Raw genomic sequence first — 24,931 nt, forward strand, 5'->3', positions numbered from 1 at the left:
CTCTAGGACCATTCCCAGACCTGTGAGTTTCTCTATCTACTCAATCATCTTTAGGACATGGTTCTGAACCGATGTCCCCTCAGTCATCCTAGCGCGGAAGAGGCTCTTGGATATCTTATATCACTGAATCCTTCCCTGTTCCTCAAACAATTTGCGTACATGTAAGAGAATGGATCTGGCATCCATCTTTTCATATTGTCTCTATAACTCAAGAGTCATAAAGCCCAACATATAGCACTGAGCAAGAGTGGAGTCATCAATGTACTTCACGTAGCGAGCGATCTCATCCTCGCTTGCCCCTTCTTCGGGCGTAGGCATCACTGTATCAAGGACGTACACGATTTTCTCCGCCGTGAGAACAATTCTCAAGTTACGGAGCCAATCCGTATAATTTGGACCAGTGAGGCGGTTGACATCAAGTATGCCACGTAAGGGATTTGAAAGTGACATTTTCTGAAAATAAAGATGCAGCAGAAATGAATAACATGCAGATTTTGCAAGAAATAAACTATCAAGATATGGACTTCTATCTTAATATGCTCCCACTATTTTACTAATGAGTCACGCGACACCCTCAGCACGTGAAACGGAAGTCTTCGGCAGACTTCTAGTGGGGATCAAGATCCAATCAGCGTCTTAGTGTAACCTCGAGGGACTTGACTAATCACACTAAGCCTAAAAGGTAGGCAACTCTTGCCGATCACAACTCCTTGTGATTCGTCCTATTCGACCTCCGAATCACCATGGTCTCGAGGGACTCGACCAATTATGATGCTCGGTTAAGTCAACACCTTCGTTACAAGATGAGTCTGATTTGATGATATACCCTCAAGGGACTCGACCAAGCATACCATGTCCTCAGGTCACCGGTGACATATCTATGTCGTAAGCAAGATAGCGAATCGCGATATAGGTGAGTCTCGAGGGACTCAACCAACTCAACCTACACCGGGAATCGATTCCTACTTATAATAATGGAAGGCCATGTGGGTCAATCTAATTGCCTCACGTTTATCGACTTAATATTATCGAGAGAGATATTTCTATGATTTGGTCTCCTAATATGACATGTCATACATATACATATTTTATATATATCTACATCGCATGCAAATATATATACATATCTAGTGTGTATAAGCAATCACACCAGATGATCATGGACCACAACCTAATGTGATTAGGCCCGAGCCAGTAGGCCTAATCACTCACATCAAGATCTATGTGTGCAACGGTGCATCTCCATGCTTTGTGATCGTCCATCTCGTCCTCGTCGGTTCCGTTAACATCTTGATGCATCTTCATGCATCGCGATCGTCCATCTCGTGGGTCCCGCTATCGCATCCACGCTCCCTCTACGCCTCCTTATGTGATTACAACTTAATCATAGAAACGCAGGCCCAATAATAAACGAAAAATATAATGGAGGCTCGCAAACCCCAATAATAATAATCACAAGTACACATATCACACGGTCCATGATCATCCGTCCATACATCATACATCACATGTATAATTAATCATCATTATTTAGGACTACTAAATAATGATAAAAAATAATAATCAACTAAACTTTTTAATTAATTAATATTTTCTGAAATCGGAGACATGTAGGGAATTTCTGAATTCCTAGAAGTATTTTCGTAATTTGGACAAAAAGACAGAAACTAAAATTTCTCAAATTCCGAAGGGTAAAACTGTCTTTTGCCCAGAAAACCCTAATGCCCTACTCCCCTTTGCTGCTACCGCCGTCGTCACCCTGCTGGCGGCAGCTTGTGCGGTGGGGCGCGGGGGCGCCGCCCCTGTAGGTGGGCGCCACCGTGGGTTGGCGCCCCTGCGGGTGAAGCAGCCCCCACGAGCGCTGTGCCCGCGGGTGCAGTGCCCCGCCGGGCGGCCACCCCTGCGCCGCCTTGCCTGTAGCCCTGCTTGCCAGAGTCGTGCGGCAACGACCGCGTGTGGGGCACCCGCGGGCTGCCAGCCCCACCGGCTGCAAGCCTGCTGCAAGCATGCCGCCGGTCGGCTACTGTAGGCGCAGCCCCTGTGCTGCTTGCCTTCGGCTGCATTGCACGCACGCAGATCGAGGGCAACTGCTGCCCTTCCTTGTTTTTGCGTCTAACAATTTTGACGTCAAAATTCTTCCTAAACACAACACACTATCAAGAATGGTCGTCGCGCACCCGTAACAACTCCGTTCAACAAACCGTTCGTCGCTCACACCTGCATGTACAGCTGCTTGACAACACATTTTCCCTTGGTTTTGGGTCATTTTGCTTGTAAATATGTAAGTTCGAACAAGCTGCAGCGTTGCAAAGCGACCGCTCACCGAACCGAGCAAAACAGCCCCAAAACAGCCCAAAACAGCTCCGTTTTCGCGTGCCGCGGGGGGTAGCGGAGAACTGCCTCCGCTCACCAAAACGTCAGCCATCTCAGACCCCAGGAACCCCCTGGGTGGCACAGGGCTGGATGGGGCTTCGGTTATATACCGGGCGTTGAGATCTCTTTCGCAAGTTCGCACGTGACCTTTACGGGAACTTGTCTTCGCGCCCGGGACCAGGTGAGCGGCTGTTTGTGGGCTTGCAGCTGTACGTTCATCCTTGAAAGCCTTGTTTTTCTCCCTCTCCCTATTTTCTCTTGTGCACACAAGGTGTTCGTCGAATTGCTTGTAAAGCTTCCCTTTTCGCGAGACTTCGGGACTTGTCCGTTGCTCGTTCTTTCGAACTAACTCTCTTTCTCTTTTACAGGTCCTTCGGGACCTGCGAGAGGTTACAAAGTGGGCTGATCCTTGCGGAGCAATATCGCAAGGGCGAAGCACGACTTAGGCAACACAAGCTAAGTTCGCGTCTTTGCCACAAGGGTAACTCGCGACTTAGGCAACACAAGCTAAGTTCGCGTCTTTGGCCGCAAGGGTGCCTCACGCCTTAGGCAATTCCAGCTAAGGTCGTGACATTGTGGTATCAGAGCGGGCAAGCTCTTCGATCGAACAGCGAACGAACTTCGCAACTTCGCCATGGCAAAGCATAGTGGCGAATCAAGCAAGACGGGGCAAGCCGGACCCTTGCCCCAAGCAGCCGCAGGTGGGCTGCATGTGCACACTCGCTCTCATGCTGTTGGAACCGCTCAAGAGGAGCGCGGTAGCGAACAGGATGAGCGAGAAGTTGGCCACTCTCCGCGAGCAAAGGAAGCGCAATCTGGTGCGCTAACTGGGAAAAAGAGTCATAAGGAGAGACTCACGACGGCGGAAACCCGTCTGGATGTTCTGGAAGCGAGCATGGAGGAACTCTACCATGGCCAACAAAGACTTGTTGGGGTAGAGAGCTCGCAAGAGAAAGCGAAGTCCAGGATCGACAAGGTCGAGACCCTAGTCGACCAACTGTCTGATGACACCAAAGACTCCGTACAACACTTACAGGATGTTGTGGTGGAACTCACTGCAAAGGTGGCCATGCTCACAAGAACACTAAATGCGGGAGGAGGCAACACCCGCGTTGCACTGCCACAAAATTTGAGGGCACTTGAGCCTCATGGATATGGAGGGGCCAGAGATGCCAAGGAGCTCGAGAACTTTCTGTTCGACATGGAGCAATACTTCCGAGCTACGAGGCCCGACTCTGAAGATACCAAAGTTTCTATAGCAACAATGTATTTGAACGGAGATGCGAAACTTTGGTGGCGAACTCGTTAGGAAGAGATCCAACAAGGTCGGTGTCGAGTCGACACATGGGAGGACTTGAAGCGAGAGTTAAGAACTCAGTTCCTACCGGAGAACACAGAGTTCGTCGCAAGAAGGAAGTTGAGACAACTCCGCCAAAGCACCACCATCCGAGACTATGTGAAACGGTTTTCTGCACTAATGCTGGACATACAGGACATGTCCGAGAAGGACAAGTTGTTCAGCTTCCTCGATGGTTTGAAACCATGGGCTCAACAAGAGCTAAATCGAAGGAATGTTACCGATGTGGTCGGGGCAATTGCTGCTGCAGAAAGGCTCACCGACTTTGTTTCCTCTGAAGACCCAGCGAGAAGGAAACAATCTTCAGGCAATCGCCCTCCAAAACATTCTCGAGGGAAGGAGCTCGGGGGCGAACAAAAGAAGAAGAGCTCCCACAAAGGGCCGAACCCAAAAGGCAAGGCCTCAAAACCTGGAGGATGCTTCTTGTGCGGAGGACCGCACATGGTAAGGGAGTGCCCATAGAAACAGGCACTCAATGCTTTGACGGCTTCCATCCACCCTCCCCGATGGACAAGGGCAAAGCTGTTGCTCTTAGTTCGAGCAGTTCAGAATCCAGCAGCGACGACGAGGAGTCGCAAGGACCCCGAATGGGAGCAATGCATTTGTTGAATGCTATGCGGGGTCAAGTGGGGGAGAACATGAAGACGAAGGCACAAAAAGCAGGAAGTAGTGAGCTGATGTATGTGGACATCAAGCTAAATGGCCAAACGACCCGTGCAATGGTGGATATGGGCGCTACCCACAACTTCATAGCCGATCGTGAAGCACAGCGACTTAGGTTGACCTTGGAGAAGAGCCCAAGCCGAATGAAGACGGTGAACTCGGAGGCCAGGCGAATCTCCGGGTTGGCGAAGGGTGTTCCTATCAAAATCGGGACTTGGAGCGGAAACACCAACATGATGGCCGTGCTATTGGACGACTTCCAAATGATTCTCAGAATGGAGTTTATGCACGCGACAAAGTTGGTGCCGATGCCGTTCTTGAACTCCCTATGTATGATGGGAGGCGATGACCCCTGCGTGGTTCCCGTCTCTCGGAGAGGAACTAAGGAGCCCCAACACATTTCGGCATTACAATTGAAGAAAGGGGTGCGAAAAGGCGAGTTGACATTCGTGGCTGCTATGAAGCTAGAGCCACTCAACGAGGAGGCCATTCAAGAACTTGCTGTGGTGGCGAACATCCTAAAAGAGTTCAAAGATGTTATGCCACCCGAGTTGCCGAAGAATCTTCCACCACGCAGAGGCGTGGACCACAGTATCGAGCTGGAGCCAGGAGTGAAACTGTTGGGAAATCATAGGGGGGGGCGACATCATATGCGCAGCGGAAGAACAAGAAAACAAAAATCCCCGATTCCCAAAAAGATGTTCGTCGTCGTGCGAAGATTGGTGCGCAAAAAATCCGCAAAACACAAAACTGCGTATAGAGATTGTGTTACCTAGGGAGATCGTATATCCCTGTTTCCTTGCAGATCCTTAGGAGAGGGTGAAGGAGGTCAAGCGTCCTCCTCTCTAGCGGTGATCCACATAGTAGGGTTGCGACGACGCTCCTCAAAACTCCAGGCCTACTCTGAGGTGGAGAGGGAGAGGAGAATAGGAAGGGCAAGCAAAGACTCTAGCCTATGAGGCTGTGAATCCCTCCTATTTATAGAGATCCCGTGTCAAAACCCTAATGGGTCCTTTCCCTAGTGGGTATTGGATCTGCATCCAATAAGACAAGGGCTCCGTCGGATATCTCATATCCGAACCTCTACTCATCGCAATGCCTACCATATGTGTGTGACCCTCTAGGCCCAATATCGAGCTGGCCGTGAGTCATACCTGTCAGAACTCCTTCTAACTCAGTGAATTATTATCTCTGTAATAATTCACTCGACTCATCGACTACGGAAGTACTAGGCCACTACGCCGTAGTCCCCAGACGATACAGGGGAATCCAATCCATTGGACCTGTCTGTCCTCAGTTACCATGTACCTATAGTCCCTCATCCATCTAATATCCCAGAGACCGTATATCGAGCATGGTGCTGTCAGACCCATACGGTTTCTACTCGAGTCTCGCTCTAATCGGATTCTCCCGGAGAACTCTTTCTCTCTCAACCCGAATGACCCTGGCCAGGGATTTGTCTGAGCAAGAACACATAGGATATTCCTCTCATGACGCCGAGAGTGGATGATCCTCTATTGACACTCAATAGCCCTCGTAAGGTCGACTACCACTCCCAATGATCAGCTGTACTAGATCTGGGAACAGCCAAACCTATAAGTCTGGTATCAAAGAGTGGAGCACTCATACAGGACATCCTTGGTGTCTCAAGTCTAAGAACCAGATACACCACTAGGACTACGGAATCGTTGTCTGACAATAAGGCATCATCAACCATCCAGCATTCCGTAAGCGGATTAATCAGTGAACTCATTCTCCAATAAGCACCTGTACTGTATCCCTAGTGTCCCTACACGAGCAGCTATGAGACCAGCTGCATCCATCATATGGACGGGTATACAGCACACCAGTCTATCCGGTTATCACGATGTCCCTCTCGAGTAACCTATGACCGGGATTATTTAGGATATGTGTTTAAAGGTGAATCGATCTCATTATCGTGATCTCATCACGATCCGATTCCCATTGCACAAATCCAAGGACATCACAATATATATGCATTTATGCAATAGTTATAAAGTGATATACGCCAAAATATAATAAGCAAAAAGATTATGTATCAAGTCACACGTGCCATCACTCACGTGATTGGCTTGCTGGGCACTTATGACTAGCAATCTCCCACTTGACCTAAAGCCAATCACCTATGTGTCTGATCCCCATCAGACCCCTGTGACGCTCAAAGACAATCTGAGACAACGGCTTTGTCAGTGGATCTGCAATGTTATCTTCGGATGGAACTCTTTCCACTGCTACATCTCCTCGGGTTACGATCTCTCTTATAAGCTGGAACCTCCTCAGAACACTTCTGATAAGACCCGGGTTCCCTTATTTGAGTAATCACCCCATAGTGGTCGCAATATAAGGAAGTCGACTTGTCGCTATCTGTATCGACTCCCAAACTCCCTCCTTTGCTGCATCTAATGCGGCAATGTACTCCGCCTCTGTGGTCGAGTCAGCAGTGGTATCTTGCTTGGAACTCTTCCAGCACACTGCTCCTCCATTCAAGGTGTACACATACCCTGAATTCGACTTGCTATCATCGACATCAGACTGAAAACTTGAGTCAGTGTAGCCTTCAACCTTAAGGCTATTACCTCCATATACTAGTAAAAGATCCTTAGTCCTTCTCAAGTACTTAAGGATACACTTTACTGCTTTCCAGTGCTCCAAGCCTGGATCCGCCTGATACCTGCTCGTGACACTCAGAGCATGCGCTATATCAGGCCTAGTACATAGCATGGCATACATGATATACCATATTGCTGAAGCATAAGGTATCATATCCATGTTCGCCCTTTCTTAGAATTTTCAATGCCAAACATTTTGACAATGGTTTCTATGTACCTGGACTGGGACAAGCCAAACATCCTCTTGGATCTATCTCTATAGATTCTAATCCCCAAGATATAGGATGCTTCCCCTAAGTCCTTTATGGAGAAGTGTCTAGATAACCAAGTCTTTACAGTGGATAGCATTCCTACGTCATTCCCAATGATGAGGATGTCATCCATATATAACACCAAAAAGCTAATAGCGCTCCCACTTACCTTTCTGTATACACAAGGCTCATCTTCGTTCTTAACGAAGTCATAAGATCTGATTGCCTCATCAAATCTTATGTTCCAACTTCGGGAAGCTTGCTTTAGTCCATAAATGGATCTAAGCAACCTACACACCTTATCTGGGCAGTTCTTGGACACGAATCCCTCAGGTTGCATCATATACACCTCCTCCTCCAGGTTCCCGTTGAGGAATGCGGTTTTCACATCCATCTGCCAGATCTCATAATCATAGTGTGCTGCAATAGCCAATAGAATTCTGATGGATTTTAGCATTGCTACGGGTGAGAAAGTTTCGTCGTAGTCAACACCTTGCCTTTGACGATACCCCTTAGCCACTAGCCTTGCTTTATAGGTCTCTACCTTTCCATCTACTCCGATCTTTTTCTTAAAGATCCACTTGCAACCGATGGGTACAATACCTTCGGGTGCATCAACTAGGTTCCAAACCTTATTGGAGTACATAGAATCCATCTCAGAATTCATGGCTTCTTTCCACTTCCCGGAGTCTATACTCATAATAGCCTCCTCGTAGGTCTGAGGATCAATATCCTCTACATCCTCTGCTCTAATATGTCCCACATATCTCTCAGGAGGATGGGATACTCTATCAGACCTGCGTAAAGTTGAAACTTGTGTATTAGATACCTGAACAGACTCGGGCTGTAGAGTGGTGCTTGAGCTTGGTTCTCCAACCTCGCTCAATTCTATCATTCTCCCACTGTCTCCGTCAAGAATGTGTTCCTTCTCAAGGAACACTGCTCTCTTAGCTACAAAGACCTTTTGGTCCTCGAGATGATAGAAGTAATACCCACAAGTTTCCTTGGGGTATCCCACAAATTTACATCGCCCTGTCCTTGATTCTAACTTATCGGGGTTGTGTCTTTTAACATGGGCAGAGCAGCCCCAAATCTTAACAACCTTAAGATCAGGCTTCTTCCCTTTCCATATCTCATATGGTGTAGACACCACCGACTTAGTTGGAACTCTGTTCAGAAGGTAAGCTGCGGTTTCTAGGGCATATCCCCAGAATGAGATGGGTAGGTTAGCGAAACTCATCATGGACCGTACCATATCTAATAATGTACGATTTCTCCTTTCAGAGACACCATTGAGCTGAGGTGTATAAGGAGGTGTCCATTGGGATAATATCCCATGGTCCTTGAGGAAGTGAGTAAACTCTGTACTTAAGTACTCACCTCCTCGATCTGATCGAAGAGTTTTGATACTCTTTCCAGTCTGGTTCTCCACCTCATTCTTATACTCTCTGAATTTCTCAAAGGCCTCGGACTTGTACTTCATTAAGTACACATATCCATACCTTGAGAAATCATCAGTAAATGTAATGAAGTAGGAGTAACCTCCAATGACATGAGTTGACATGGGTCCACATACATCACTATGTATGAGTTCCAACAACTCAGTGGCTCTCTCTCCAGTTCCACTAAATGGAGAGTTGGTCAGTTTTCCACGAATGCAAGGCTCACAAGTTGCATATGACACATAGTCGAATGGATCTAGATATCCATCATTTAGCAACTTTTGAATCCTTCTTTCATGGATGTGACCTAGCCTACAATGCCACAGGTATGCACTGTTCAACTCATCTCGTTTCCTTTTGGACACATTTATATTCATGATATGTGGAGTGGTGTCTAACATAAATAAACCATTATGCAATGTTCCTTTCGTGATGATCTTATCATCTAATAATATCGAACAACCATTGTTCTCAAAAACAAATTTATATCCACTAACTGTTAAACATGAAATGGAGATAATGTTTTTGATAATAGAAGGAACAAAATAACATGCATCTAATGCAATAAAAGCTCCACTAGGCAGATGTAGGGCGACCTCGCCAACAGCTAATACAGCAACTTTTGCTCCATTACCCATCTTGAGGTCCATCTCGCCTCTCTCTAGTCTCCTAGGCCTTGCCAGAACCTGCAACGAATTGCATATATGATAAGCACTACCGGTATCTAATACCCATGTGTTATCATAAGAGTCTGACAAATGGAGACTGATCATGAATGTACCTGAAGCTTCATCAAGCTTTTGTTTCGCCCTTTCTGCAAGGTACTCTTTGCAGTTTCTCTTCCAGTGCCCATCTTTACCACAGTGGAAGCACTGGCCTTTGTCCTTTGTTGGGTCTTTCTTAGCAACCTTTGCTTTACCTTGTTTGCCCTTGCCCTTTCCCTTCTTAAGGGACCTTTCTGCTTTCCTTTTCTTTCTGGTCTCACCAGTGTAGAGAACTGGCTTCTCTTTCTTAATAGTACTCTCTGCCTCCCTCAACATATTGAGGAGCTCTGGGAGAGTCACCTCAAGCTTGTTCATATTAAAATTCATTATGAACTGTGAAAAGGAATCTGGTAGGGACTGAAGCACAATGTCTACACACAAGTTATCCTCTAGGACCATTCCTAGACCTGTGAGTTTCTCTATCCACTCAATCATCTTTAGGACATGGTTCTGAACCGGTGTCCCCTCAGTCATCCTAGCGCGGAAAAGGCTCTTGGATATCTCATATCGTTGAGTCCTTCCCTGTTCCTCAAACAATTTACGGACATGTAGGAGAATGGATCTGACATCCATCTTTTCATGTTGTCTCTGTAACTCTGGAGTCATAGAGCCCAACATATAGCACTGAGCAAGAGTGGAGTCATCAATGTACTTCACGTAGCGAGCGATCTCATCCTCGCTTGCCCCTTCTTCGGGCGTAGGCATCACTGTATCAAGGACGTACACGATTTTCTCCGCTGTGAGAACAATTCTCAAGTTACGGAGCCAATCCGTATAATTTGGACCAGTGAGGCGGTTGACATCAAGTATGCCACGTAAGGGATTTGAAAGCGACATTTTCTGAAAATAAAGATGTAGCAAAAAATGAATAACATGCAGATTTTGCAAGAAATAAACTATCAAGATATGGACTTCTATCTTAATATGCTCCCACTATTTTACTAACGAGTCACGCGACACCCTCAGCACGTGAAACGGAAGTCTCCGGCAGACTTCTAGTGGGGATCAGGATCCAATCAGCGTCTTAGTGTAACCTCGAGGGACTCGACCAATCACACTAAGCCTAAAAGGTAGACAACTCTTGCCGATCACAACTCCTTGTGATTCCCGTCCTGTTCGGCCTCCGAATCACCATGGCCTCGAGGGACTCGACCAACCATGATGCTCGGTTAAGTCAACACCTTCGTTACAAGATGAGTCTGATTTGATGATATACCCTCGAGGGACTCGACCAAGCATATCATGCCCTCAGGTCACCGGTGACATCTCTATGTCGTAAGCAAGATAGCGAATCGCGATATAGGTGAGTCTCGAGGGACTCGACCAACTCAACCTACACCGGGATTCGGTTCCTACTCATAACGATGGAAGGCCACGTGGGTCAATCTAATTGCCTCACGTTTACCGACTTAATATTATCGAGAGATGTTTCTATGATTTGGTCTCCTAATATGACATGTCACACATATGCATATTTAATATATATCTACATCGCATGCAAATATATATACATATCTAGTATGTGTATAAGCAATCACACCAGATGATCATGGACCACAACCTAATATGATTAGGCCCGAGCCAGTAGGCCTAATCACTCACATCAAGATCTATGTGTGCAACGGTGCATCTCCATGCCCTGTGATCGTCCATCTCGTCCTCGTCGGTTCCGTCGACATCTTGATGCATCTCCATGCATCACGATCGTCCGTCTCGTGGGTCCCGCTATGGCATCCACGCTCCCGCTGCGCCTCCTCATGTGATTACAACTTAATCATAGGCACGCAGGCCCGACAATAAACGAGAAATATAATGGAGGTTCGCAGACCTCAATAATAATAATCACAAGTACACACATCACACGGTCCATGATCATCCGTCCACACATCATACATCACATGTATAAATAATCATCATCATGTAGGACTACTAGATAATAATAAAAATAATAATCAACTAAACCTTTTAATTAATTAATATTTTTCTGAAATCAGGGACATGTAGGGAATTTCTCAATTCCTAAGGGTATTTTCGTAATTTGGACAAAAGACAGAAACTGGAATTTCTCAAATTCCGAGGGGCAAAACTGTCTTTTTCCCAGAAAACCCTAATGCCCTTTCCCCTTTTCGCTGCTGCCGCCGCCGCCACCCTGCCGGCGGCGGCCTGTGCGGCGAGGGGCGGGGCGCTGCCCTCGCTTGCGGGCGGCACGCCCGCTGGCCCCCGCGGGCGTCGCCGCCTCCGCGGGCAGTTCTGCCGGCGAGGCAGCGCCCGCAGGCGGTGCTGCCTCGCTGGCGGCCGCCCCTGCGGGGTTTTTGCCCGTGGGAGCAGCGGCCACAGATGCCGCTGCCCTGCGGTGCCTCAGCCCGCGCTGCTGCCCCGCAGCGCCTCTACCCGCGGGCTCAGCGGCCGCAGGCGCCTCTACCCGCGGGCTGCCAGCCCCGCCGGCAGCAAGCCTGCTGCAAGCAGGCCGCCGGTCGGCTGCTGCAGACACAGCGCTTGCGCATGCGCCGGCGCTGTGCTGCCTGGCTGCGACTGCGGCTGCCGCTGCAGGTGGCTGCAGGCATGCAGATCGAGGGCAGCAACTGTTGCTGCCCTTCCTCGCTTTTGCGTCAACTATTTTGACGTCAAAATTCTTCCTAAACACAATACACGCAGTTCAAAACCAATCATTCGCACGAACAACCTGGCTCTGATACCACTGTTGGGAAATCATAGGGGGGGGGCGACATCATATGCGCAGCGGAAGAACAAGAAAACAAAAATCCCCGATTCCCAAAAAGATGTTCGTCGTCGTGCGAAGATTGGTGCGCAAAAAATCCGCAAAACACAAAACTGCGTATAGAGATTGTGTTACCTAGGGAGATCGTATATCCCTGTTTCCTTGCAGATCCTTAGGAGAGGGTGAAGGAGGTCAAGCGTCCTCCTCTCTAGCGGTGATCCACACAGTAGGGTTGCGACGACGCTCCTCAAAACTCCAGGCCTACTCTGAGGTGGAGAGGGAGAGGAGAATAGGAAGGGCAAGCAAAGACTCTAGCCTATGAGGCTGTGAATCCCTCCTATTTATAGAGATCCCGTGTCAAAACCCTAATGGGTCCTTTCCCTAGTGGGTATTGGATCTGCATCCAATAAGACAAGGGCTCCGTCGGATATCTCATATCCGAACCTCTACTCATCGCAATGCCTACCATATGTGTGTGACCCTCTAGGCCCAATATCGAGCTGGCCGTGAGTCATACCTGTCAGAACTCCTTCTAACTCAGTGAATTATTATCTCTGTAATAATTCACTCGACTCATCGACTACGGAAGTACTAGGCCACTACGCCGTAGTCCCCAGACGATACAGGGGAATCCAATCCATTGGACCTGTCTGTCCTCAGTTACCATGTACCTATAGTCCCTCATCCATCTAATATCCCAGAGACCGTATATCGAGCATGGTGCTGTCAGACCCATACGGTTTCTACTCGAGTCTCGCTCTAATCGGATTCTCCCGGAGAACTCTTTCTCTCTCAACCCGAATGACCCTGGCCAGGGATTTGTCTGAGCAAGAACACATAGGATATTCCTCTCATGACGCCGAGAGTGGATGATCCTCTATTGACACTCAATAGCCCTCGTAAGGTCGACTACCACTCCCAATGATCAGCTGTACTAGATCTGGGAACAGCCAAACCTATAAGTCTGGTATCAAAGAGTGGAGCACTCATACAGGACATCCTTGGTGTCTCAAGTCTAAGAACCAGATACACCACTAGGACTACGGAATCGTTGTCTGACAATAAGGCATCATCAACCATCCAGCATTCCGTAAGCGGATTAATCAGTGAACTCATTCTCCAATAAGCACCTGTACTGTATCCCTAGTGTCCCTACACGAGCAGCTATGAGACCAGCTGCATCCATCATATGGACGGGTATACAGCACACCAGTCTATCCGGTTATCACGATGTCCCTCTCGAGTAACCTATGACCGGGATTATTTAGGATATGTGTTTAAAGGTGAATCGATCTCATTATCGTGATCTCATCACGATCCGATTCCCATTGCACAAATCCAAGGACATCACAATATATATGCATTTATGCAATAGTTATAAAGTGATATACGCCAAAATATAATAAGCAAAAAGATTATGTATCAAGTCACACGTGCCATCACTCACGTGATTGGCTTGCTGGGCACTTATGACTAGCAGAAACCTCCAGTGAGACCACCCTACCGCATGCCTCCACCAGAGTTGGCAGAACTCAGGAAGCAGTTAGGTGAACTGCTAAGCGGTGGTCTCATCCGCAGCTCTAAAGCACCTTTCGGAGCTCCAGTTCTCTTCCAGAAGAAACAAGATGGGAGCCTCCGATTATGCGTCGACTACCGAGCCCTCAACAAAGTAACAGTGAAGAACAAGTATCCCATCCCGCTCATCGCGGACTTGTTCGACCAATTGGGCAAAGCTAAGTATTTCTCAAAACTCGACCTTCGGTCGGGGTATTGGCAGGTGCGCATTGCTGAAGGCGACGAAGTGAAGACTACCTGTGTGACCAGGTATGGAGCGTTTGAGTTCTTGGTGATGCCTTTCGGCTTAACCAACGCTCCGGCCACATTCTGTACTCTCATGAACCAGCTATTCAAGGAGTATTTGGATAAGTTCGTGGTCGTCTACCTGGATGATATCGTCATCTACAACCAAACGCTCGAGGAGCACGTCAAGCACCTTCGGATGATTTTCAAGGTTCTCAGGGAGAACACTTTGTTCGTGAAAAGGGAGAAATACTACTTTGCTCAAACTGAGATCTTATTCTTGGGGCATCGAATCGGTGATGGCTCCATTCGGATGGATAAGTCGAAGGTGCAAGCAGTTGCGGAATGGCGAACTCCAAAGAAGGTGCCAGAGTTAAGATCCTTCCTTGGTTTCGTCAATTACTATCGATGCTTCATAGCGGGATATTCGAAGCGGGCAACCCCACTGACGGAGTTGCTGAAGAAGGAGCAGCCTTGGAAGTGGTCGGACAAATGTGAGATAGCATTCCAAGATCTGAAGGCTGCTGTTCTGGAAGAACCGATGCTCAAATTGCCGAATTATGGAGAGTCCTTTGAAGTCCATACAGATGCTTCGAACTTCGCTATTAGGGGAGTACTCATGCAGGAGGGTCATCCGGTGGCCTACGAGAGCCACAAACTCAACAAGACAGAGCGGCGGTATCAAGTGCATGAGAAGGAGATGACAGCAGTGATCCACTGTCTACGAGTTGGCGACACTACCTCCTCAGGTCGCGATTTGTGCTGAGGACAGACAACATCGCCCTGAGCTATTTCCAAACTCAGAAGAAGCTCTCCCCAAAGCAGGCGCGATGGCAGGACTTCCTGGCTGAATTCGATATGGCAATGGAGTACAAGCCCGGGAAGGCGAACGTCGTGGCCGATGCACTAAGTCGGAAGGTGGAAAGTGTGAATGCCATACAACTAGAGGGCAGAGGCCAAGCAAGTCAGTTGCACTCCAACTTTCTTTCCCGAATCAGGGATGGGCTGTATAGTGATCCCCAGGCAGTTATCCTGATGTAGCTCATCAAAGAAGGCAAGGAACGATGATTTTGTGTCCAGGAGGGACTTGCTTACACAAAAGGGAATAGGGTTTATGTTCCCCAAGTAGACAATTTAAGGCGTGAGCTCTTAAAAGAGTGTCACGATTCCCTTTGGGCTGGACACCCAGGCATTCACAGAACATTGGCTCTCGTGGAGAGGGCCAGGGCCTTCTACTGGCCGAAAATGGGGATTGATGTGGAAGAATATGTTCGAACATGCCTTACTTGCCAACAAGACAAGGTGGAGCAGCGGAAGCCGGTGGGACTTTTGGAGTCGTTGCCCGTACCAGAAAGGCCGTGGGAGAGCATTTCCTTGGACTTCATATCAAGCTTGCCACCTGTAGGGGGACTCGGATCGATACTCGTGGTGGTCGATCGGTTTTCAAAGTATGCAACTTTCATTGCTGCTCCCCTACACTGTTCAGCAGAGGAGGCGACCAAGCTGATGATGAAGAATGTAGTGAAGTATTGGGGAGTCTCACACAATATCATTAGCGTTCGAGACGCTCGGTTCCTGGGACGATTTTGGACCGAGTTGTTCAAATTGTTGGGGTCAAAGTTATACTTCTCTACAAGCCTCCATCCCCAGACGGATGGCCAGACTGAAAGAATAAATTCGCTCTTGGAGCAATATCTTCGGCACTACGTGAGTGCCAATCAACGAGATTGGGTGAAGCTGTTGGACATTGCCCAATTCTCCTACAACTTGCAGTGGAGCTCTGCATCCAACAAGAGCCCCTTCGAGATTATCACAGGACAACAACCGTCGACTCCGCACACCATGGCAATTGGGTATACTGGGAGTAGTCCATCAGCCTATCATTTCGCAAAGGAGTGGCATCGAAATGCCGATATTGCGCGGGCTTACTTGGAGAAGGCGGCAAAAAGGATGAAGAAGTGGGCAAACTTGGGAAGGCGACCGCAAGAGTTCAAAGTTGGCGATTTGGTGTTGGTAAAGCTCCAACCAACATCACTCCAATTCTTTAGGAACAGAGTCCACAAAGGATTGGTGCGCAAGTATAAAGGACCCTTCCCAATTATCAGCAGGGTAGGCAACGTCTCTTACAAGTTGCAGCTGCCGGCGTGGTTCAAAATTCACAACGACCTTCACGCCAGCAACCTAAAAGCCTACCACTCGGATCCGCAAGATGCTTCCCGAAGTGTTCCAACTCGGTTACCTCTCATCACAGCCTCCTACGAAAAGCGAGTGGAAACCATTCTGGCGGATCGCAAGATAAAGCTACCCAACGGAGCTGAGCAAACAGAGTACTTGGTGAAGTGGCGAAAGCTTCCCCGAACTGAAGCTAGTTGGGAGCCCGAAGACGCCCTGCGACATGAAGAAGAAGTCATCAATAACTACCAACAAGCGTCGACGAGGGCGTCGACAGTTTAAGTGGGGGAGAATGTCACGAACGGTCGTCGCGCACCCGCAACAACTCCGTTCAACGAACCGTTCGTCGCTCGCACCTGCATGTACAACTGCTTGACAGCACGTTTTCCCTTGGTTTTGGGTCATTTTGCTTGTAAATATGTAAGTTTGAACAAGCTGCAGCGTTGCAAAACGACCGCTCACCGAACCGAGCAAAACAGCCCAAAACAACTCCGTTTTCGCGTGTCGCGGGAGGGTAGCGGAGAACTGCCTCCGCTCACCAAAACGTCAGCCATCTCAGACCCCAGGAACCCCCCGGGTGGCACAGGGCTGGATGGGGCTTCGGTTATATACCGGGCGTTGAGATCTCTTTCGCAAATTCGCATGTGACCTTTACGGGAACTTGTCTTCGCGCCCGGGACCAGGTGAGCGGCTGTTTGTGGGCTTACAGCTGTTCGTTCATCCTTGGAAGCCTTGTTTTTCTCCCTCTCCCTCTTTTCTCTTGTGCACACAAGGTGTTCGTCGAATTGCTTGTAAAGCTTCCCTTTTCGCGAGACTTCGGGACTTGTCTGTTGCTCGTTCTTTCGAACTAACTCTCTTTCTCTTTTACAGGTCCTTCGGGACCTGCGAGAGGTTACAAAGTGGGCTGATCCTTGCGGAGCAATATCGCAAGGGCGAAGCGCGACTTAGGCAACGCAAGCTAAGTTCGCGTCTTTGCCACAAGGGTAACTCGCGACTTAGGCAACGCAAGCTAAGTTCGCGTCTTTGGCCGCATGGGTGCCTCACGCCTTAGGCAATTCCAGCTAAGGTCGTGACAACACGTAGTTCAAAACCAATCATTCGCACGAACAACTTGGCTCTGATACCACTGTTGGGAAATCTTGGGGGCGACATCACATGCGCAGCGGAAGAACAAGAAAACAAAATCCCCGATTCCTAAAGAGATGTTCGTCGTCGTGCGAATATTGGTGCGCAAAATCCACGAAACTGAAAAATTGCGTATATAGTAGATTGTGTTACCTAGGGAGATCGTATATCCCTATTTCCTTGCAGATCTTTAGGAGAGGGTGAAGGAGGTCAAGCGTCCTCCTCTCTAGCGATGATCCACACAACAGGGCTGCGACGACGCTCCTCAAAACTCCAGGCCTGCTCTGAGGTGGAGAGTGGGAGGAGAATAGGAGAGGCAAGCAAAGGCTCTAGCCTATGAGGCTCTGAATCTCTCCTATATATAGAGGTCCCCTGTCAAGTGGATATTGGATCTGCATCCAATAAGACAAGGGCTCCGTCGGATATCTCATATCCGAACCTCTACTCATCGCAATGCCTACCATATGTGTGTGACCCTCTAGGCCCAATATCGAGCTGGCCGTGAGTCATACATGTCAGAACTCCTTCTAACTTAGTGAATTATTATCTCTGTAATAATTCACTCGACTCATTGACTACGGACGTACTAGGCCACTATGCCATAAGTCCCAGATAATACAGGGGAATCCAATCCATTGGACCTGTCTGTCCTCAGTTACTGTGTACCTATAGTCCCTCATCTATCTAATATCCCAAAGACCGTATATCGAGCATGGTGTTGTCAGACCCATACGGTTTCTACTTGAGTCTCGCTCTAATCGGATTCTCCCGGAGAAACCTTTCTCTCTCAACCCGAATGACCCTGTCCAGGGATTTGTCTGAGCAAGAACACATGGGATATTCCTCTCATGACGTCGAGAGTGGATGATCCTCTATCGACACTCAATAGCCCTCGTAAGGTCGACTACCACTCCCAATGACCAGCTATACTAGATCTGGGACAGCCAAACCTATAAGTCTAGTATCAAATAGTAGAGCACTCATACAGGACATCCTTGGTGTCTCAAGTCTAAGGACTAGATACACCACTAGGACTACGGAATCGCTGTCTGACAATAAGGCATCATCAACCATCCAGCATTCCGTAAGCGGATCAATTAGTGAACTCATTCTCCAATGAGCACCTGTACTGTATCCCTAGTGTCCCTACACGAGCAGCTATGAGACCTGCTGCATCCATCATATGGACGGGTATATAGCACACCAGTCTGTCCGGTTATCACAATGTCCCTCTCGAGTAACCTATGACCGGGATTATTTAGGATATGTGTTTAAAGGTGAATCGATCTCATTATCGTGATCTCATCACGATCCGATTTCCATTGCACAAATCCAAGGACATCACAATATATATTTGCATATATGCAATAGTTATAAAGTGATATATGCCAAAATATAATAAGCAAAAAGATTCTGTATAAGTCACACGTATCATCACTCACGTGATTGGCTTGCTGGGCACCTATGACTAGTAGAGACAAGTATCACAATGAATGATAATGCTATTATTTTTAAGAGTATGAAGAAAATAATGAGAAAGTAATTTATTTTGGATAGAGAGTGAGGGATGACCGGGACGACGATGCCACACATCAATTGGAGCTGTAATTAAAGAGTAAACAGTGGGTTGTTTTATTTGTGGAACTGACGGCCATTCATAAACATTGTCCTTACTCTGGCCTCGGATCAAGGATGCCCCCGTGCTCAAATCCTTGATAAGAAAAGAGTTAGGAAAAATTCAATTGAGGTATTATTTTGTTTGCAAAATTGAGAAACAGAAATGAGATTTCATTTAAAGTGAGGTGCACACAAAACATCATCGAGTGTAAAATTTGTGGTAGGTGAAGTAAGCATTGTGGAACCAGTATGAGTAATAGGAATTCCTTTACCGTCATCGATGATGATGTCATTATTTCCACTATAGTTGTTGTGGATGTACAAGTTCTGTAGATCAGAGGTGATGTGATGGGATGTGCCAGAGTCCACAATCCAATTATGATCACTAGTGTTTGAAGTAGTTGTGAGATTTGCTTGAGGCCAATATGATTGAGTAGGAAGTTTGGGTCAAGATCGATAGACCTTTGCAGAGTGACCGACTTTATCACATAGTTGACAAACAACTCTTTGTTGGTTTGTGTGGTGAGGGCGCTAGGACTATTGATGATTGAAGTAGCCACCTTGGTTGTTGTGATTGGAATGTTGGTGATGTGGATGAGGGATGGTTTGTTTGGAGCTCATAGGTTCAGGAGGCATATTGGTCAAACCTTTATTGATAGTCTTGTTATATTGATTGCCCCTCCTCGTAGATTTTTTACTGACTTGAGCTATGATGGATGGTCCTGGTAATTTGTCCTCGCGCTTTAGATATATCTCAAAGTTAGTCAGCTTGTCGTAGAGTTCTTTGAATGACACTAGTGAGTCACATGCTCGTATTGTTGCTGCCAATTCCTTGTACTCGTCTCCTAGGCCGTTGAGGATATGGACAATGACTTCTTCATCACTGAGGGAATGACCTATCAAGGCCAAGTTATCAATGATAATCTTTATGTTGTGTAGATAATCGATAATAGTACTTCCCTCTTGTTTTGTTTTCATAAGACTAGATAGGAGACGAAGCATGCGAGTGCGTGAACGATTTGCCAAGGTGGTTTGCAACTTGCACCAGGCTTCGACAGTAGTGTCACACGAAGATATGAGTGGGGCGAAGGATCCAACGATCGAGGCTTGAATTACTTGGAGGATGAGATGATCTTGGCGTAACCATAGTTTGTGGTCCGGATTTGGTACTGGACTGTGTGCTCCTGGGATGTTGAGCATCGCTGGTGGATAACGAAGAGAGCCATTGACATAGCCTAGAAGATCATAGACAAATTGGAGATTAGAGAATTGAGCACGTCAGGATGCATAGTTGCCACCTTTGGATAATTTGAAGGGGATGAGAGTTGTTGCATTGATGGAGATAAGGCATGTATGTGGAAAAGTACTATGGTTCCTGTAGGAACAGTAACTAGAGTATTAGAGGTAGATGAAGAGGACATATGAAAGATATGTACCAATATGTGGGAGCAAAGTGGAAGTTTGCAGCGATGACAATGATCAGCGACGACAATGATCGCCTGAGGTGGGTTGTTGACAAATGAGGTCTTCGTTAAAGGAGGAGTTTAGCTCTGTGCAATATTACGTAAAGCTGCAGATCTCTGTGCATCAGTTCTGCAGTTGGAAATCTGGGCGGTGAAGTGCGTGCTTCGTCGCCGAAGATCACTGTTGTACTTTGCATAGCAGCGATGCAGTGATGGGCAGCACTTTGTGTAGCAGCGATGCAGTGATGGGCAGCAAGTGGCATGGAAATGGTTCCGGATGCTGCTCGTCGAGGCGAAGATGGTCGAGCAGGACGCAGTGGAGCTGCACTCACCTTGGTGCTGTTGCGGTGCAGAGGCTGCCCTTGGCAGCGTGGCAGTGATGCTGTTGCGGTGTAGAGGGAAGAAAAGAGCGTGGGGAAGAGGTTCTGTTCACCACCAGAGTGTGGGCACTGTTTGAATGGTTCTCTAGTTGAATGGAGTTGCAATGTATCGAAAAGGGGCGGCCAGCAGCGAATCACTAGTGGAGTACTCCTACGGCAAGTTCTAGCGCCAGTTTCGGTTGCCGGACAACGCCGATCTTGACTCCGTGAGCGTCAAGCTGGAGGACGGTGTGCTAACGGTGGCGCTTCCGAAGCTGGCACCGGAAAAGATCAGGGGCCCTCGGGTGGTGAGTATCGTCGGCGGCAACAAGGAGAAGCTTCAAGGGAGCAGCAAGGAGAGGCTAAGAAGGTGGATCTCTGAAGGACCGTTGTGTTGTGTTCTGTAGGGTTGAAGGAGGAGTTGAAGATAGAGGTGGAGGAGAACAGGATCCTGCGGGTGAGCGGCGAGCGATTGGAGCAGATGGCAGAGTTGCCGGCGATGTATCAGGTGGTGGTGTTCTTGGAGGTGATCTGATTGGCAGAGTTGCTGGTGTAGGACTGACTGGAGCAGAGGATGCTGATGGTTCCGGAGATAGCTATGACGTTAATGAACTTAGGTTTTCTGCGGTGGGACGGGATGCAGTTGTGGTGGTCGCTGGTCGGAAGCAGGGGCAAAGCCTCGCTCTTCACACGGCTCTAATATCATGATAGAATGAAGAATGAAATAGTAAAGACAAAGAAAAGCACACTTCAATTAGTGTCATATGGTGTCTATTTATAATTGGGAAAATCTTCTGCAGTTGAAGAAATCTGTCTGTTATCAAGAATTATTGAAATAAACTCAGCCAACCCGATAGAAGCCTAACTAATCTAGATGATCCTTCAGCCATGAGTACTATACTATATCTTTAATACTTGATTATAAATAGAGCTTCGTGATGACCAAGTTTCTGCATGAGTTATTTAATTCGGTGGTTAACAAAACAAAAAAGGTTCTTAGATTAATTTATCACTTTTGAGTTATCAGCTAATTAGCTAAACTAAAGAAGCATTGTGTGAAAAAGTGAGTTGTATGAGAACTCTGAATTTGGATTTACGTTAAAAGTAAATTCTATACTGACCTGATTATGCTCTTATAAAGAAACAAAATGAATGCTCTTAGTAAACTTGCTGGTTAATTTGAAGTGGTTATTCTGCTGCCACACTGAGAAAAAATAAAACACTAAACCTAGAGCCTCAGTCATTAGATTTGGGTTTTTTTACTTCAAGAAGATTACTCAAGTTCCGATTAGAAATGATCTGGCTGATTTAGCAATCGAAGGTGGCTATCTATGATTCTATATTAGGTAGCATATACATTAGCTGAACTTTTCCCGACTCCCAATTGGATGCGCAAGATCCCAAGCATAATGAGAATTTTGCAACATTTCCCTATATGAATTATATTTGTTTTCTCTGAGGTCCATTTTGATTGTTCAATTCATATTATTTGTGCTTCAAAACTAAAGCATTTATCATTTTGTATGACAGCAATTTACGTAGAGCACCAGGCTCATTTGTTTGCTTTTCTTTTGATGTCATTATTCTGTGACAGGGGACTCTTAGAAATAGAGTAGCAATTGCAGTGAAGGTACTATCTGCAGAATCCAAGCAAGGAGTTAACGAATTCTTGACTGAGATTGATGCCATAGCAAATGTTAGGCATCCAAACCTTGTTGAGCTGATAGGTTGCTGTGCCCAAGGTAGCAGTCGCATTTTAGTGTACGAGTATATGGAAAACAGTAGTCTTGATCGTGCTTTGCTAGGTAGGTAACCTTCATAAAGTTTAAAAAATGATGTATCAACAAAAGCACCTCGCTTAATCTTTTTTTTTTTTTCATCATTTTATGATTTCTTTACCTTGTAGGTTTGAATATTGATGATACTAGCAAGCTGAATTGGAAGATTAGATCTGCTGTTTGTATAGGCACTGCCAAAGGTCTTGCTTATCTTCACGAAGAGCTCGAACCTCCGATCGTACACAGAGACATCAAAGCTAGCAATATTCTCCTTGACAGTGATTTTGCACCAAAAATTGGAGATTTTGGTTTGGCAAAGCTTTTTCCTGATAATGTTACTCACATCAGCACACGTGTAGCTGGAACAACGTAAGTCATATCTAATCTGGATTTTTTTTTCTTCTTCTTTTTGTTAAAATAAGATGATGTTTAAGTATAAAAGATGAGGTGGTTGATAACTGGAATATAAAAATTTGGAGGATGTGATAAATTAAAAACTTAACAAGGAGAGCTTAGTTCCCGTGTTAATGCTTTCACAATGAAACTCACCTGTAGAATCGGCATGGAAATTTGTTTAGTTTGACAAGTAGATACTCTATGGACATATATTGCCCCATAATTAAATTGTACCAGTTGATCAAATTATAAGATCATGAAAGTTTTGGAGCAGTGACCATAAAAATTTAGCTTATCATATTTTGTCAGACCATTTGGTTTTTGCAGTGAGGTCTTATGTCCTTCAGAACAGCAATAAGAAGAATCCCATATGTCCCAATTATTCAAGGGAAGAAATACATTTATTTGATCCCCTTAAACAGTTTCCATATCGGTGAAAGTCATTGGTAGGTAAGTCTGAATCAAGTATTATCATCCTAATGGAGTATTTTCAGAAACATGTTTTCTAACAAATTGTTCTTTTAAAAATTGAATTTGGCAAACTTGGACTATTACGTGTTTTTATCATGCTTAGTCTACCTTCTGGAGAGGATTTAGAGCTGTAGGTTATCATCTTGATGAGGATGACTAATGGATCATTCTTTTACTGGTGTTGGTAACTAATGTGGTTGGTACATTTGGGCAATATATGTTCCTGCTTCCATTACCTTGAGATTAGAGAAAAAGTAACATCAAATAAAAAATGAATGTTACGACTCACAAAACACTGAAATCATGCCTTGAACAATATATATTTGTTTTCTCCTTATTACTTATGGACGTAATGTTTGATGCAGTGGTTATTTGGCACCTGAGTACGCCATGCAGGGCCAGTTAACTAAGAAGGCTGATGTATATAGTTTTGGGGTTCTTGTAATCGAAATAATTAGTAGCAGAAGTAGTTCGAAGACATACTGGTCAGGATTAGGCCAATCTCTCTTGGAATGGGTGAGTCAGTCAATCATATTCCAAGTCCTAAGTACTCTTTATTTATTTGTTAATTTATATGTGATTTCTTGCTTTTATAGCTTAGACTAATTGTCTTCCTAAAATTCTGTTTTACCTATAGCGCTGTTGTTGTTTCTTACGTTCTGTTCGTGTTCAATTTTATTGGTTGGTGTAAGTGGAGCATTACAACATACATATATAGTTCATGGAATTTTCAACCCATTCATATGCACATGTGGCATATGTATCCAAATGCATGTGGATGGTGGGTGTCTGTATAATCGTATAATACCTGCTTCATGAGATTATTATTAAGGTAGATTATTTGTAATATGTTTTTTTTCTTTCCCCCGACTTTAGTCGTTGTTTCTTCCCCTGATAAAGCAATTTGCTAGTGCCCTGGATTCTCTTTAGTCTTTGCATATCATATAATTTGTGTACCGTGCATGCACAGACCTGGCAGCTTTTTGTGGAGGGGAGGATTAAAGAAGTGATAGATCCAGCGCTGCAAGAATATCCAGAAGAACAAGTCTTGAGGTTTCTCAAAGTAGGACTCTTCTGCACGCAAGCGTCTGCCGGACGGAGACCCTCCATGCCACAGGTTGTTGAGATGCTGTCGAAGCCCATGAAACTAAATGAGAAGGAATTGACCCCTCCAGGTGTTGTTGGAGGCTCCTTCTTATTCAAGAACAACAGAGTTCCGAAAGCAACAAATTCCAGCAATACACAATTTAATGAATCAACTAGCAGTGCCACTGCCACTGCCACTGCCACTGCCGTTGCATCCCCATCAAATCCTTCTTTCTTAACCCAAATGATTCCAAGGTGAAACTTTGCTTGCACATATATTAATTAACAACGTAGCATCGGTCGTTAATGCAGTCGTTATGTAATAAACTGTTTTCATGAGTTTACTTACATTAGCATCCATTTCTTCTTTTATGGTTGTTGTTATTACAGTGCGTGGATATATCAACAAAACCAGTGTGTTGGTTGTGTTTATCCAACAATTGATGCTTATCACCAACAAACGGG

The 24,931-nt window shown here is 46.2% G+C and overlaps 1 protein-coding gene across 6 annotated transcripts in view; it reads left to right on the plus strand.

The window, feature by feature from the left end:
- LOC103973221 (putative serine/threonine-protein kinase) overlaps positions 1–24,855 on the plus strand; it is a 36,453-nt gene extending 11,598 nt beyond the window's left edge. For all 6 annotated transcript variants that reach the window (XM_065158630.1, XM_065158628.1, XM_065158634.1 and 3 more), the window contains 4 exons: positions 22,330–22,540; positions 22,642–22,882; positions 23,746–23,896; positions 24,351–24,855. In XM_065158630.1, the coding sequence (XP_065014702.1) occupies positions 22,330–22,540; positions 22,642–22,882; positions 23,746–23,896; positions 24,351–24,725 (978 nt within the window). In that variant the 3' untranslated portion in view covers positions 24,726–24,855. The remainder of the gene's footprint in view (positions 1–22,329; positions 22,541–22,641; positions 22,883–23,745; positions 23,897–24,350) is intronic.
- Positions 24,856–24,931: the final 76 nt, after the last annotated feature.

Source organism: Musa acuminata, chromosome BXJ3-7 (assembly GCF_036884655.1).
Source record: "Musa acuminata AAA Group cultivar baxijiao chromosome BXJ3-7, Cavendish_Baxijiao_AAA, whole genome shotgun sequence".
NCBI lineage: Eukaryota > Viridiplantae > Streptophyta > Magnoliopsida > Zingiberales > Musaceae > Musa > Musa acuminata.